The 15,727-nt window shown below is 44.1% G+C and overlaps 1 protein-coding gene across 2 annotated transcripts in view; it reads right to left on the bottom strand.

Moving 5' to 3' along the window:
• SRGAP2 (SLIT-ROBO Rho GTPase activating protein 2) overlaps positions 1-15,727 on the bottom strand; it is a gene marked incomplete at its 3' end in the record, with an annotated part of 233,409 nt that overhangs the window by 35,768 nt on the left and 181,914 nt on the right. For both annotated transcript variants that reach the window (XM_082833746.1, XM_082833747.1), the window contains exons 10-12: positions 9,258-9,342; positions 6,406-6,433; positions 4,494-4,518 (exon numbers count right to left, since the gene is read on the bottom strand). In XM_082833746.1, coding sequence (XP_082689872.1) covers positions 4,494-4,518; positions 6,406-6,433; positions 9,258-9,342 — 138 coding nt within the window. The remainder of the gene's footprint in view (positions 1-4,493; positions 4,519-6,405; positions 6,434-9,257; positions 9,343-15,727) is intronic.

Below are 15,727 nucleotides of genomic sequence, written 5' to 3'. Positions count from 1 at the left end.
AATATCAGTGGAAGGTAGCAGAATGAATCAATGGGAGCAGCAGAGAGGGGGTTTGTTTGGCATAAAAGGCAAGAAAGAAAAAAACCTAACTCTTGGAAATAGTGGAAACTAATTGGTACTAACTTAAGCAGCAGGCCTCCCAGATATCAATCTTTGCTCTGCCATTTTTGCTCTACAATCCTGCCATTTATTTAACTTCTTTTGGCCTTAATTTGGTATGTACCAACTGGGGAGGGGGATTGGTGGTGAGGAGAGTAATAGTTCCTATTGGCACATGAACACAGTGCTTACCATTTACAAAAGAATTTATAGAGGTGTTGGGTCATATATTAAGTGCTTTAGATGGATTGGTCCTGGTAACAACCCTATGGGATGTGTATTATTATTATCCTCATTTGACAAGTGAGGAAATGAAGGCTTAGCAAGGTGAAATAGCTGCTTATGGTGACCCAGCTGCTAAGTAGAAGAGCCAGGATTCAAACCCAGGCAGTCTCCCCCTGAGACTGAGCATCTCACTGCCACCCATACTGTGTCCTAGGAGCTTGGCAAACATAGTCAGGTGTGAATACCAAATATTACTGAAAACCAGCAGGGTTTTCTAGTGCATCTAAATGCACAACCACTCAGTTACAGGGAAGGAAGGGACCAGGCAGAGTGACCTTAGTCCTAGTTAGAAAGGGCTTTAGATGTTCAGGACAGAGACTGGGCTCTCCAGTAGGATGGGTCCTGTGGCTTCTGCCCATTTCACAGGTTGGTTTGTGCCTCTCCCCCGGCTCTAAATTTTCAACTGTAGCTGGCGGTTTGGCCACTAATAGGGAAGCAGCTGGGTCTCATGAAGATGCCAGGCTGAGAGAAGAGCTGGCGTGGCCTCCAGCTCCTGAGCTTGCTGGAAAGCCAGGATGCTGCCAGAGGACGTACTGTGTACCAAAGTGCAGCTGGAGTCAGGAGGGTCTCAGAGACCCAAATGCTCGTCTCATGACCCCCAGACCCGTCTGCTTCCTCCAGCTCTCCAGCTTCAGTAGCCAGTGTCTGCCTTCTTGTTGCCATCAGTAAATTCTACCAGTCAGTCTAGGCTGGTCTCAGAGGAAGAATCTTTTTCAGCTCTTCCTTACATTAATGAAGAAACTGGGTTCCACTATAAAAAAAAAAACCCAAACTTAATTTTTTGGAGATCTTTTTATGTTTACAAACATTGTTATTATACTTTTCATTTACAAACAGTAGTAGCAGTGATAATGAGGACAGTGATATGAGGGTTTGTAAAGTTTTTCTGGTCCTAAGACCCAGAGGGAAGGAGGTTGGGAAGCTCACGGGTTATGGTTTCAATAAGTTACGTGAGTGCAAAATTCTGCCTCAACTTGTGGTAAAAGGAATATCAATGATAGCTAAAGGGAAGCATGCAGGGTTGCAGAAAGTAAAGCATCAAAGACATTAACCTGCATGTTCATGGTTACCAGAAGTGGCCCAGAGGATAATTTGTGGCAGACAAGAGTGGGCCAGAGATGACCTGTCCTACTGCAGAGGAGTATTTTCCTAGTCCCCAATGCTCCAGTGGAGCTTAAGTCAGAGTCCAGTGAAAACAAAGGACAAAGGACATTACAAGGACAAAAAGTCATGAGGGCTCTGACTCTCTCCTTGTAATGTTTCTGAGCTCCGAGTGAATCCATTTCCCCAGGACGTGCCCTGGTGAAGACCCTCACTTCACCATAGATCTTGCATACAACTGACCGAGCAGTGTCTATGTGTGTTCTTATTCAGTGTCTGTCTCTCCCTTTCTTCCTCTCTCCTTCCCTCCTCCAGTGTTAGAATCCATGTCAGTTTAATTCTTTTGTTCATAATATTTTTGGTCATTTAACCCCAGGGTTGGAAGGGCCCTTGAAGGACGATCGAGTCAAATCCCCATTCAATCAGATTAAAGGAACTTTAAACCAAAAGTGGAGGGAGAAAAGTAGCAAACATAACTTGGAAGAGAGAGTAAAGCAGGGGTCCAGTGATCTGCAGCGGAAAGCAATCAAGAAGGTGGCTAGATAATGTCTAAATATGCCATTGTTTGGCATAATTTCTCACACGTGAGAGAGTTAGGATTTTTGCCAGGTACTGACCGTTGTTACATTTGTTAGGTTTACGTTTTCACCAGGGAGAAAATACAAGTCTTGACCCCTGATTAGATGTGGGTAATAAGGAAAACAGAGGCATCAAAGATAAGATGTGGGGCTTCAGGGATTGTGAAGAATAGAGGGTCTCCATAAGAGTCGAGAAGTAAGGGGAGGTGCTAAGGAACCGAAAACGTGGTGGGAAGGTGAGGAGATGGATGCTGAGGGTAGGAGTTGCCACCGCAACTCTTGAGCATCAACGTCCTGCCCATCAGTTAGGAGTTAGATCCAAAGACTCAGAACGACAACGTTACAGAACAAGTGGACGCTCTGGGAAGGAGAGAAAAGAGACAGAATCATCCAAGGCAACACAAGTGACAAGGGAAAGAATATGGAGGGAAGTCAAAAGAGGACCAAGCCTTGGGGAAATGCTTACATTTCGAGGAACAGAGAAAGATGGGCCAGCAAAGAAGATACGGAAGTAATAGGAATGAGGAAATTCTGGGCTTGACGGGAGCAGGCAATGCTTGGAAGCAGAAGTTGAGGCATCTCTTTTTGAAGAAAAGTCAGATGGTCTGAACCTAGGCTTTGCTAGGGTCAAAAATGATTGGAACGCATTGGGTAGACTCAAAAGCAAAAGTTACACAGCTCTTCCTCTTGTTTGGCTGATTTGCCATAAACAACCAAACAAATTTTATTTCCTGGTTATGTATACATGATTACTCCTCTTCCAAATTACTCACTATTTACCTTTCTGACTATCTTAGAAAAACTCTTCACTGATCCACCATTAGATTTGAGCTGCTGGAAAAAAAGTGAATGAAAACAAGGTCTTTACTTGATTGGGGTTTCTGGTGCATGCTGGAACTCTTACACAAATCTAGCACCTGGCAAATATGCTTTGCTTGCAACTGCCTAGGCACAGCAGGATGAAAACCAGATGAGTGCAGTTCTTTTCTGATTATGAGCCCAACCAGGGACACATGTCACCTGCCAAACCGTGGCCTTTGGCACTCCTGCAGCCAGAGTGGTTGCACTCAGGTTCCATCTATATGTAGGAGGCTCAATTTCAGCCCAGGAACTGAAAGGAACAAACTTCAAGGTCAATTCTGTTCTTATTTTCGAAGGGGGGTGGGATTAAAAACATTGCTCCCTCTTTAAGATATCCACCTATTAATTTTAAATGTAATAAATGATCCCGGGGAGGCACACCATTCCTCTCTAGTTTTAACTGAAATTATGAAAGAAAGGGGAAGCAGAAACAAAGAAGAGGAAGAGAGGAAAGAGAACTGCAATGACATCTTTATAATTTAAAAAATGTGTAATTGCATCTGATGGTGTTCTCATTAAAAGAAGATCCAAAATAGAGAAGGGAAAAAAATTAGTGACAGCAAAGCTAAGACAAGTGCGGGCTATGTTATCAACTTCCCCAGCTGGACTGCCCAGCCCGCTGAAGCAGTGAGATCAGCTGAAGACCCTGCAGGGGCTACCGCCATCGCAGAAACCATGTGCCCTCTCCATTCCATTAACTCCCTGTGGCTACAGCCACTGTGAATTACCCAAAATGATTTTTTAAAGCCTGGATCAGCTTTCCCCTGAGTAGACACAAAGACATTTCTGAGCTCTCTCCACCCCCTCTCTGCTAACTGCCTGCTGCATAGCTGGTATGAGCTTAGGGGATACAAAACCATTTTAGTATTTGCCATAAAGTATAATTAGGAAGTCCAATTTGCAACTGCAAAAAGAAAAGAAAAAAACCCGTCAATTAAATTTTTTTTAAACAAGCATAAGTGCTGTTTAGATTATCCACTGATGTGGACTGCCCATGCCGAGCTAAGATCCCTCCTAAGGTGGGTCATGAGAGCTAGTTGCTTACAGCTCAGTGTCAGATTTGAATACAACTCTGAAGATAATGCACATAATTGCAGAGCTCAATGTCTCTTGCTTATCATTCCTAGACCAGACTTATCTTTACATTTTTAGTATGTCTTAGAAATACATCTAAGATGACCATGCCACCAGAAACAAACAAAAACCTGCAAACTTGGTCTAGGTGATTAGATGCTGTGAGTTACTGTCATATTGGTACCCATGTATGAAGTGTGAGGCCTCTTTCACGGTCTCCTAGAGAAGTAGCACCAAAGATAGTTCTGCCACAGTCAAACCAGACCTCTAGCATGTAAGAGCATAAACGACTAGAGAGGAGAGGAACGAGTCCCCGCCCCCCTCACTAATTTGATGAAGTTGCCGTAATATTAAACATACTATGACTAAATGGTACATTCCAAATGTAAGCATGAAGTCAGAAAAGTGTCTGTCCCATCCACACTGGAGTTCCATAAATATCTGGGATCTAACCATTTTACGCCAGACAAGCCTGCCTCTTGCTGGGCACCTTACCTGTTTCCTCACAGTTGAGCTACGCCTGTGGTTGAATCCAGCAACAGGGAGGGAAAAGAGAAAATGAGATTAAAAACAATCTGTGAGGTAGTTAATGAAACAAACCACATTAATCAGCTCAGTCCCAGAAGTGGCTAAGAGACTTGATAAGTTACCTTCCAAATGAAGCCCAATAAAGCGCTTTTCACAAAAGCTTAGAGGTCTCTGGTTTTAATGTCTGCCACCATTCAAAAGTAGAATAGGAGGGAATTGGTTCAATTTGCAGTAAAATATATATAGGTCAGACAACAGGAAGATTTCTCCATTTGCAAGGAGACACTAGTAAACACCAAAGGAAGCTATGGTTTTCTTTCTCTTGGAAATAAATCCTTAGGGAAAAGATAAGGAGCGATTTTCCCGGAATTTAGACAGTAGTGTCCAGACTGGAAGGAACCTTGGCGATTCCATAGGTCAATGCTTTTCAAGCTGTGTTTAGCCTTGGAAGCTTTTTCTCCAAGGGAATCTGACTCAGACAATAATACCCAAGCAAGGAGAGCAGTGATGCCTCTTTGAGTGAGGGAAGGAGGTAGGGACCAGAGCCCAGCTGCTGGGCACCTTCTGCCACTTCCACGAGGCTCTTCTTAAGGACCTCTTTGGAATCCTAGAGCTCCTTGGATCTAGGTGATTGCTCTGTCTTGTCTTTTTTTTTGGCCACGTTGCACAGCTTGTGGGATCTTAGGTCCCCTCACAGGGACTGAACCCATGCCCCCTCCAGTGGAAGCATGGAGTCTTAACCACTGGACTGCCAGGGAAGTTCCTCTCTATCTTGTCTTATGGATGAGGAAACTGGAGTTCAGAGAGGGGAAAAGAGCAGCCCAAGGTCACACAGTGAATAACACAGCATAAGGGAATTCAGCTCAGCTCTTTTCACCCCCATAGAGCCTTCTGCAGTTATGGCACTTTAGGTGAAATTACACTAAGACTTTAGCACCAGGAAGGTATATTCTACAGAATTCCATTATCCTGGTTCCCTCCAGTCAACAAGACTAGTATATTAATGGGATCTTTATTGTGATCCACAATGACAAAACGATGAAAGCCAAATGAAGCTATTTTTAAGTAATGAGCCTATAATTGTAAATGGCCTCATGACTATTGTGTGTGTGTGTGTCGCCAGATATAAGTGGTTTATATAATGGGCTAACGCAGGGTCTCTAAGGAGTCCGGCCCGTTAAAGCTCTTTCCCCAGTTAAATCAGCACATTTTTAGGCATCTGAGAACCGTCGGCTGAATGAATGCCTTGCTCGCCGCCAACTCACGAGTTTTCTCATAGCAGCTCCGTGACTGAGAGAGAAAATATTTGGCTGGGGTGGGGGAGGGCGGGGAAGGTGGGGAAAGATTGGGAGGGCTGCATACTTGTACATCAGGCGAGGATGTCTACCAATGCTGTTGGCAAGCAATGCAATGTAATATTTCATTATCAAGCGACACTCGCTAATTAGAGGCTGTCATCTTTTCCACGTGTAAAAAAAATTTCAGGTCAAATGCTATCTTCTGATCCTCGTTCTCTAGGTCAGAGACCTCCCAAAACCCACATGTTGAAGTCTAAAAGCTAAGGTTAGGTTACCAGGATCCTCCAGCGTCGAACATTTCTTTTCCGTGCAACGCAGTGGTTTTGGGGGGGTCTCTGGGACTATTTTGGCAAACGGTAACTCTCTTCACTTAATTCTGCTCAGCAAATCCCATTTCCATTTGAGGCCAGATGGGGTCAGCAAGGTAAAGGGATGGAAGCCACCCCTGCCCTAGGCCACCCCTTTGCAAAGTCATCCAACACCTCTACAACTCAATTCCTTGGCTCTTTCCCAGGTTGGGATGGCTCTACCCCTCCGGCCTCTCTTCATCCCTTCCCAGGGCTGTCTCAGGCCACACCTACCTGGCCAGACTGCAATCTGTCCGCTGACCTGTTGGAAAGACAAAGGCAAAAAGCACATGTTGAAGCAGACGGGGTGAAAGGGGGAGACTTGCTCCCAGGAATGACTGTGTCTGCCCAGCTCCCCAGGGAGCCCCGAGGATCACGTGTGACTAGCCTTCCATGCAAAAAAGAAGAGAGCACCCAGGTCCTCTTTCTGGGCCTCGTTTCTGATGCTTGTTCCCAGCCCAGGGCTGCTGGTATCCTGAAACCTTAGGATTGCCAACTCTGCTTCCCAGTGGGAAAACGGGTGGATGTGGGGGAAAAATAGCAAGGCAGAGCATATCTTAGAGAACAAATTATTAGAAGCTTTCCCAGAGATGAAATTCAGCTTCTCTTCTATGTGTGCTGGGGAGGGAGGGATGAACCTGCTTGCCCTTCAGGCTGTGAACACACACACACACACACACACACACACACACACACACACACACACACACACACACATACACACACACACACACACACAGTTGAGGGTGGAAGGGGAAGAAGGAAGGAATAGTTATTTGGGGAGAGGAGGAAGCATACATCGAAATTCTCGTTTTAGATTCATACTAAATTCTCACTTCCATTACGCTGGGCTGAAATGACAAGGGAAAAATATTTAAAATGCTGCTACTGCTTTTAGACTGTGGTTCTCAACCCAACAGTGGGCCCTAATACTAAGCTGGATGGATCATACACAGTCTTAAAAAATGGAATTGAAAATCTTAATGCTCATCTGAAGTATTCTTATGTTTTTTAAAAATATGCATGTGCACTTGGGCTATTATGTAATCTGTGTTGCTGTTTTTGGGTCCACAGTTAACCCAGCTTGGTCTGTATTAGACCGTATTAGATAAACCAGGGAAAGGGTAAGCAGGCGCTGAGCCGGGGAAGGAGAGATTGGCTCCCAAGCTCCTCATCCAGTTGCCTGGAAAGGCGACTCCAAGGGCCAAGGTTGGGGGGGAGGGGGGGAGGGCAGGGCTTTTTCTTGCCTTTAAAGGTTGCTAATTGTTGATTACAGTTCAGCTCATCTTGAGCAACACCTCCCCCACCCCATCAGCCTCTCTTACCAAAGGCTCAGCTTTCGTCTGCAAAAATATTATTCAGAGCCATTATTTCTAACATCTGTCCCATTTCCATTCTGGAATATTCATACACATCAATTATCCCTCTGTGGCAAGAAACAAGGGGCTCTTGCATTAGTGACAAATACATACAGAAGGCAGGGACACGATGACTTGCACACAGGAAGACCTATATTTTTCATTATTGCTAGAACTTGTCATCTATAGATGAAGGCAATTTGCAGCACTGATGAACAGTCACCAACCTTCACCCCTTCATAGTAGCACACTTGGTGCATGTATGTGTGTTGCAAACACACACACACACACACACACACACACACACACACACACTCTCTCTCTCTCTCTCTCTCTCTCCCCCCCACCCTGTTTCCCATCTCACTTATGGGTCATGCTTAGATTATCCTGGCAAAAAGAAATCACAGTTATAACTTGCTTCAAATAGTTCTGGGCTTTTCTTTCTCCGAGTCCCCACGGAGCAATCTGATAACTCAAGAGTAAAGATCTTCTATAAGCAAACTTTGTATCTCAATGCCTAGACCTGTTCAGCCCGAGTCCCCTGGGTGTTGCGGAGGGAAGACAACAGAAGTTACTTAACAGGCTTTCTTCACATAAAAGAAAATGCCTTAAAAATCACAAGATCAAAGACATTAGAGATAGAAAAGACAAAGAATTAATCATCTGGGGGAATCGTTCAAAGACAAAGAATTAATCATCTGGGGGAATCGTTCAGGGCAGGAGAACAGGGTAAGAAGGGCGGGTAGGAGGCTCTGATTTCTGGGGCCATTGAGCCAGTGAGTGCTGTATACTTCCCTAGATTCTGCAGTTGGTCTGAAGAATTTATTTGAGAATGTTAGACCTCTGTGGGTGCAGGTTTTGCCTTTCACTGGTGTTAGAACACCAGTAGCCTCCCCCTCCCTATCTTTAAGTGAGGAGATCAGTGGGGGAGGGAGGAGGGGCAGGGCCTTCAGAGGTGTCCCCAACTTGGGAATCCCATTAATCATAGGATGCTGAGAGCTGGGCAGGAGACCTGGGCAAGGTGCCAAAAACCCCAGGGAAGCTTCTCTTTCAACCCCTGCCTTCTGTTTGACAGCTGAGGAGAGAAAGTCCAGAGTGCCAGTCCGGTCTTCTGCCTTGCTACTTTCCAGGGTCTGGTTAAAATCATCCTATGAGACCAGATAGTCGATTCAGCACCACAGCTTCAGCCTGGCCAAAGCAGGGAGAGGGCTGCCTCTTAGCACCAGGACCCTTCAAAGCAGAAGAAAACCTCTGCCCCACCTTGAAGCTACAGACAGCTGCAGTCCGCCCATCAACCCTGCCCTTGAGAATCCTCTCCTCTTTTCTCCTCAGAGCAGCTGTGTAGCTCACCTCACAGCTCCCCACCTTCTTGCTTCAGCCTCGGTCCTGCTACAAGAGGAGCTGAGAGTTTTCCCAAAGTGTCTGGACAGTAAAGAACCCACCAGCTCCTTGGCCTCAGTAGTGGCAGAGGAGGCGCAGGAGTGGGGCTGGGTGGAGAGCAGGCACGCTCCATTTAAACAAATAGATGATGCACATTAGTGCTTCATTAAGCATTGGCCCTTCCCCATTACTCAAGCGGTCATTTGGGGCGTGTGCTTCCACATCAAACGAGCGAGGAAAAGCAATGCATTCATATAACCAGACTGAGGATGGAGGCGTGTGCTCAGCACTTGGGCCCAGGGCTCGGCCTTCCCTCACTGCCAAATCTCCAGCAGAGCCCACACTCACTCTCTCCCAGGGTTTTCTGGAGAAGGTCGTGCTTGGCTTGTAGCTTGGTGATGAGGTTCCTGCCCTCCAGGTACTCCTTCATTTTCTGTAAGGGAGGAGGATAAAGAACAATCAGTCCTGAAGGAAAAAAAAAAAAAAAAAAAATCACAAACGCTCAGCTGTACAATTCACTTTCTAAGAGGGCTTTTGGTTTCTGACCCAATTTCCACCGGGTCCATTTTTTATTTTTTTAAGGCCCTGAGCATGTGAGCATCTGCTGATTTTCCTGGTGGATTAGTATCCTGCTCTATGTCTTCCTGGGAGCTCCGCGTCAGCCACCATAAGAAGCTATCTCCTCGGGCCCCTCATCCATCTCTTTCAGCTCCTCGGAAGAAAAGCAGGGCGTGGAGGGACTCACTGAGCCCCGCCTTCTTGGTGTGAAGGATACACACCTGCGGCTCATCACCTCCACTGACATCCAGCCCTGCCCGGCCCCTCCCAGGGTGCATTCCTTCACCCCAGGAGCAATGTCAAGGCTCAGCCCCTGCCTGGGCTGCAAGCACAGCATTCAGCGCATCTCTGTCTGAGCCATATTTTCATCATTTCAATCGCTTCCTCCTCTCTTGTGCAGAGTCTTTGTGGAAAGCTTGGGATTTCTGAGCACACAGAGACAGGGGCTGCCACCCTCCACTTGTATACACACATACTGGCGGTTCCAAACACAAGATGAGGTTTATGGAAATGCGATCCCATCTGCTCTAACAGTCAAAATATGATTGCTGTGCTGTACTTCGTGATTTGACCTCTCTCAACCCTGGTCTGCTCAGCGAGAGACTATGTTTCCCATTAAATCTCCAAGACAACTCTATGAACTATGATTATCATTATCCCCATTTTATGGATGAAGGTACTGAGATTTGGAGAGATTCAATAAGTGGCTCTAGGTCAAACGATTAGTGAGTGGTGGAACCAGTATCCACATATGCAGTTTGAAAATACACTGTGTGCTTTTAATCGTTATGATAACGTGCTTGATCCATTATGGTACAGAGCAGAAGGAGAGAAGCAGAACAAAACTTCCTAGTATTGATTCTTTACATATGTGTAGCAATGTAAGAATTTTTAGAGTACTTTAGCATGTATTTGACTCTCACACTAACTCTGTACAGCACATAGGGGAGACATGTTATTTCCTGATTACGGATGAGAAGGGGAAGGGGATGAGAAGGGGAAGGGGGCATTGCTGATCAACACAAGCCAGTAAGTGGCGGTGGATCCTGGATCCAGGCCTTTGGAGGCCCTCCGTTGTTCACCCAGATGCTCCTGTGTGGAGCTTCGCAAATCTCTGACAGCATTTTTCACCCAGCCCTGTCATGGAGGCTTTGCTGCTCCTACGTCTTTCCCTCCAAATGGTATCCTCTCTATGGTCAGAGACTGTGGCATTCACTATTCTTTGCATCCCTGATGCTTATAGTACTGTGCCCAGAAGATAGTAGACACTCAATAAGTGTGTGAAAATGAGTAAATAAATGAACAGTCTCACTCTCCTCTGGATAGAACCTTCCTCAGCAGTTACATACCACGCCCCCAAGTATGCCCCTACTCTCTAAATTAAATAGAAGACAAACAAAAAACAAGCCCTATGACAAACCATTTCTGCTGCTCTCCTCACGACCTGTTCCCTCTGCTCCTTTGTGCTTTTGCATGAGAACATCTGCATGAAAATAGGCTCTGTCGTCACCTTCCCCATCCCATCTGCTCCAGCTGCCAGCTCACCTGCTGTCAGTCTTCCCTGGGTGACATCCTAATCCCCAACCAATGCCTAACTGTGAGGCTTGGAACAGTACTTCAGGGCCCAGAGGCGAAACACCTTCAGGAGACATCCACTGCTAACATCTGAACTGGGAGAGCCCCCTATTCGGAAGGTTATCCCAAGGAGACTCTAAAGGTGTCTAATGAGGGAAAATTCACCCAGACACACTGTAACCCTTAAAACAAGACCAGAGTGCTCAGAAAACAGCCAAAATTCTGAAAGGAGATGGATGCAAATTCCTTCCTCTCACTCGTGTATACTTGTGATTCTGGAAATCATCTTTTTCATTCATGTTCACAGTTCACTAGTTAACTCTGGCTGTCACTCAGTGAACCATTAAAATAAATAACAATCTGATAAAGAGGTATGATGAATTAACATTTCGGGTTCCACTAAATCCTGAAGGATCAAAAACTGTGTCAAGGTATGACCTGCCTGCCTAATAGTGGAAACAGTGGTTGGAAGTTTTCCGTCTAGGTGAGCCCGGGTATGGGAGGGTAAAAGCATCCTATTCGCAGGCATGTCATTTATCACTTCCCTGTCCCGCCCATAAATCCACGCTCATCTCTATGAGAGGTAAACTGGGAGAAGTAACCTGGGCTTTCCTGGGAGGAGCTTAGTTAGAAGGCTTCAGCTGCTGCTGTCCAGACACACAGCACAGGGAGCTGAGACAGCTGACGACAAGGGAGGAATAGGTAGCTTTTCAATGATTTCTGGAGGCCAGGGGGCTAGGAAAAGAACTGTTCATGTGTAATCTCAAAATCCTTCCTTGGGCAATAAGGGTCACTTTCCTTATTTAAACCATGTCCCAGTATTAGGTAATTAATTTTCTTTCATTCCACTCCCTGTACCATGCTCCTCTCCAGAAACACCTAAAGGTAAAGTGATTACCTGGAGTTTTCCTCAGTGGAGGAAAAAGGAATGGATCATGGTCTATTCCAGATCACCAAAATGAAACCAAATTCCTAAAACACAGTCTGACTGCCACACCCCCATATGCCCCTACTCCATTTTACACGCAATATTATCAAAACTGAGAATTTTTTCCAAAAGTAGGAAGGGAGGCAGGAGTCTATTGGGTGGTTTTGGGTTGTGCCATTGTAAACCTTAAATTCAGTTTTTACGATCTCACTGATTTCTTTCTAAATAATTCCTAATTGGGTATTAATTGTCAGTGATGAGTTTTATTTATTGAAAAGGATTAGTATAATAATTTTTCTTTATGAGCCTGCCCTCCCTGACAGACATTTCAGTTGCAGTAAAACGGAGAAGTCTGAGTTGGTATATTCTAGTCCTACCACTTACTAACTCTTCCAACCTTGGGCAAGTCACTTAACTCCCAGAATCTTAGTTTCCCCATCTGAAAAATGGGGATGATATCTTTTTTCACAAGGGTGTTAAAGATGAAATAAGATAACAAGCATGACTGTGATTGTTAACACAAGGACTGGCAACTAGCAGGTGCTCAGAAGTGTTCCTTATACAGAATCACCTGCTCAACCAAAAAACAGTCCTTCTCTAAACTTCTTTGCTTTGTGCTAATACTTAAGAAAGCTCAATCAAAGCAGGTTTCTGGCCTGAAAAAAAAAAAAGTTTGAGGCACAAGAATGGTTTTCAAATTTAATTTTAAAATACCTCTTCTCTTTAAATACATTCTTTCCATGGTGGTGTAAAACTCACGGACCTTGCCTAGGCCTTGAATTTAATCTGTGAACCCAAGGCCATAAGTATCCACTGCTGCCAGAAGGTGGGGTGGGTGGGAGGAGTGAGCTATGCCTAGCCAGCCCCGTGCACAGAGATACACAGATGTCATTGCTGTGGCTGCTTCCCCACCAACCAAGCACGCTGACACTTCCCCTCCTCCCCATCAATTTTTAAAGCAGGAAACAGCTGTCAGACAGAATACATAATAGAGCAAACATTTCAACAGGAGCATATCTCCCCACTTTAATTGACAGGGCAGGGGCATTCATGCATTTGTACCTGCTTAGCACACATTTATCAAGTATCTGTTTATTCTTGGAGAATACCAAGATAAAAAAAGGTCTTGGACCTCACCAAGTCTAGCAGTCTTAGAGCACTGTCCATTCAATAGCCAAAGAACTGGCTCCTCTCCAACCTCTTACCTTACCCGAATCTGTCCTCCCGAATTCAGGCAGTTTAGCTTTGTTTATTTTATCAGCTATAAGCCCTCCTTCCACCATTTCATCCCCCATTCAAGAACCCCATACTCCAAACCCCATACAAGGAAATACCTATAAGGGTTTGACAGTACTTGGCTAAAAACAGTGAGCATTACTGCCTATGAGCAGGGAATTGGTTAAATAAATGATGGAACATCCATCCATACAATGATGTTCTTGCAGCCATTACAAAAGGAGGCAGATCTTTTGGACTAATGTGAAGATAATACCCAAAATAAATTAAGTGAAAGAAGCAAAGTGAAGAACAGTATGGATGGTATACTTCTATTTGTATTTCTATTTATTTTATTTCCTTACATTTCTAATGTAATAATATTATATTAAAGGGTACATCAGTGGTTGTCTCCACACAGAATACCTCTGGAAGGACACAGAAGAAACTGGTTTCAATCACTGCCAGAGGGGAGGGGAAGTGGGAGTTGGGGATGGGTAGAGGCTTGACATTTTTCTGTATTCTCTTTTGAAATCTTTGCATCTTTTTTAACACTTAAAATAAAAAAGGCAATGGGAAAAAGGTAGACAGTGCTGGATTGTTTGTTATAGAAGACAAGTGATACAAAGCCAAGGAGGTCAGAAAATGTCTTCTCACTTAGAGCAAAGAAGGGCAGAAAGCTGAGCTGTTCCTGAGCCTTCCCCTCACCTCAGCTTCCTCAGCAGGGCATAGAGAAGGCCTGTGTCCTGAGACCAGAGACCAGAAGATCAGAGTTCTGGTTTCAGCTCTTGCTGAGGACTTTAAACAAGCTACCCATACTTTTTGGATTTTTTGTTTGTTTTTTCAGTTTTTTTAAAAAAAAATCTTTCAAATGAGAAGGTTTGGTTAGATGATTTTTTAAAAACACTTCAAGCTTTAAAATTCCATGATTATTTTCCTGGGACTCTTGCAAACGACTGACCTTTGTAGGTCATGCTTCAAATTTCCAATAGATGTCATCTGGGCAGATGAATCTGATGACAGCCGAGAGTGGTCAGAAAGCTTTCCTAGCAGCCGTCTGGGTCACTAGGCACACTACCAGGAGAGAAAGCCATGACAAGGGACCTCTTCCCAATCTTCCAAAAGAAGGCAGCTTCTAGGACGTGCTACTCTGATGTCTTTGAAGGGCACAGGGAAACACATGGGCAACGTTTGTGGAGACAAAAGACTAAGAAAAGCACATCTGCAGTTGTGTTGGCTTTGTAGGGTTCCGCAAGCACCTGCAGCTGTCCTGGGGAACATGCACGCCCCCTTTTCTTGAATGTCCATTTTGCCACCTCCCAAAAGTCTTTTTATCATGAACTATCTGACGCGTTCCAAACACCAATCACAAAAATGATGAACTCTCTTGTAAATCTGTTACTAGACAAGCCCAGACAAAAGAACCTTCCTGTTAGCCAAGGAAATTTGCACACAATTGTGATAAGTAGCATTATGGCCACAAAAGACAGGAAGTGAGTTAGAGGACATCAGTGTATTCAGACAGAGGTGAAAGGATGGGTGGGATCTGGGAGGTCACCAGTTGGAATATGGTCATTCCTGCTCTTACTAAAGGTCAATTTTGAATACAAATGTTATAGCTTCGCTTAAAGCCAAAAAGTAATTTCTGACAGTCTTAAATACAGATTTTTATGTCCAAAATTCTTATTTAATCTTGTTCTGCAATGTAACAAGATTGGGTCATTTAAGTAGCGTTATATCTAAGCAGTCCAGACAGACCAGCCAGACAATCCCAAAAGCCTCTCGAGTATTTAGCAACCTCCTGAGATAAAGAATTTTGGGGAGGTACGTAGCCCTCACTACAGACAGGAAGTTTTCTTCATGTCTGTCCCAGGTTTTTCATGCCTTCATGCTTTTGCACATGCTGCTCTTGCCTCAACGAATGCCTTCCTCCTCTTGATTCACTCATTGACTGATCAGCACAGAAATTACTTTGTATGTAATATTTCCCTAACTCCATTTATCCTGATTGCCGTTCATGCACATGTGCATGTATGCACTTAACATTTTTTACATTTATTTTTTTTAATTACCCAAATCAACCTATTGTAATTGTATTGTAATTGTTTACACTCAGTAAAAAAGAAAGTTTTCCCTTCATAGGCCTAATTCCATCATTCTCCTCTTCATTTTATATTCTTAGCATTCCCAGCTTATATAGCACAGTGTCTGGTACATAGTAGATCCTTAATAAATGATCAATAAACAATTTAATAATATTCAATGAATAAATTAATAGTGATGATGGAGATAATAAATTTTCAGCAATTTGGAGCACTCGCTACAAAACAGGCAATGTGCTATGTATTTTACAAAAATGAATGAATGAGCCAAAATGTCATTCCATTCTTTCTCTGTATAGATTTTAGTATTTTACTCATAAATGTATTAAAGAATGTTATAATTAAATGACTTAGGAAAATATTAATCATCTGTTAAATGAAAGCAGATTATAAAACAATATGTACAGCAGTATCCCATTTTTTATAATAAAATTATAAAT

This window comes from Leucopleurus acutus (genome assembly GCF_964270905.1).
Source record: "Leucopleurus acutus genome assembly, chromosome: 2".
NCBI classification, from domain to species: domain Eukaryota; kingdom Metazoa; phylum Chordata; class Mammalia; order Artiodactyla; family Delphinidae; genus Leucopleurus; species Leucopleurus acutus.
The sequence above is the reverse complement of the archived record's forward strand: the minus strand, read 5'-3'. Positions and strand labels throughout refer to the sequence as shown.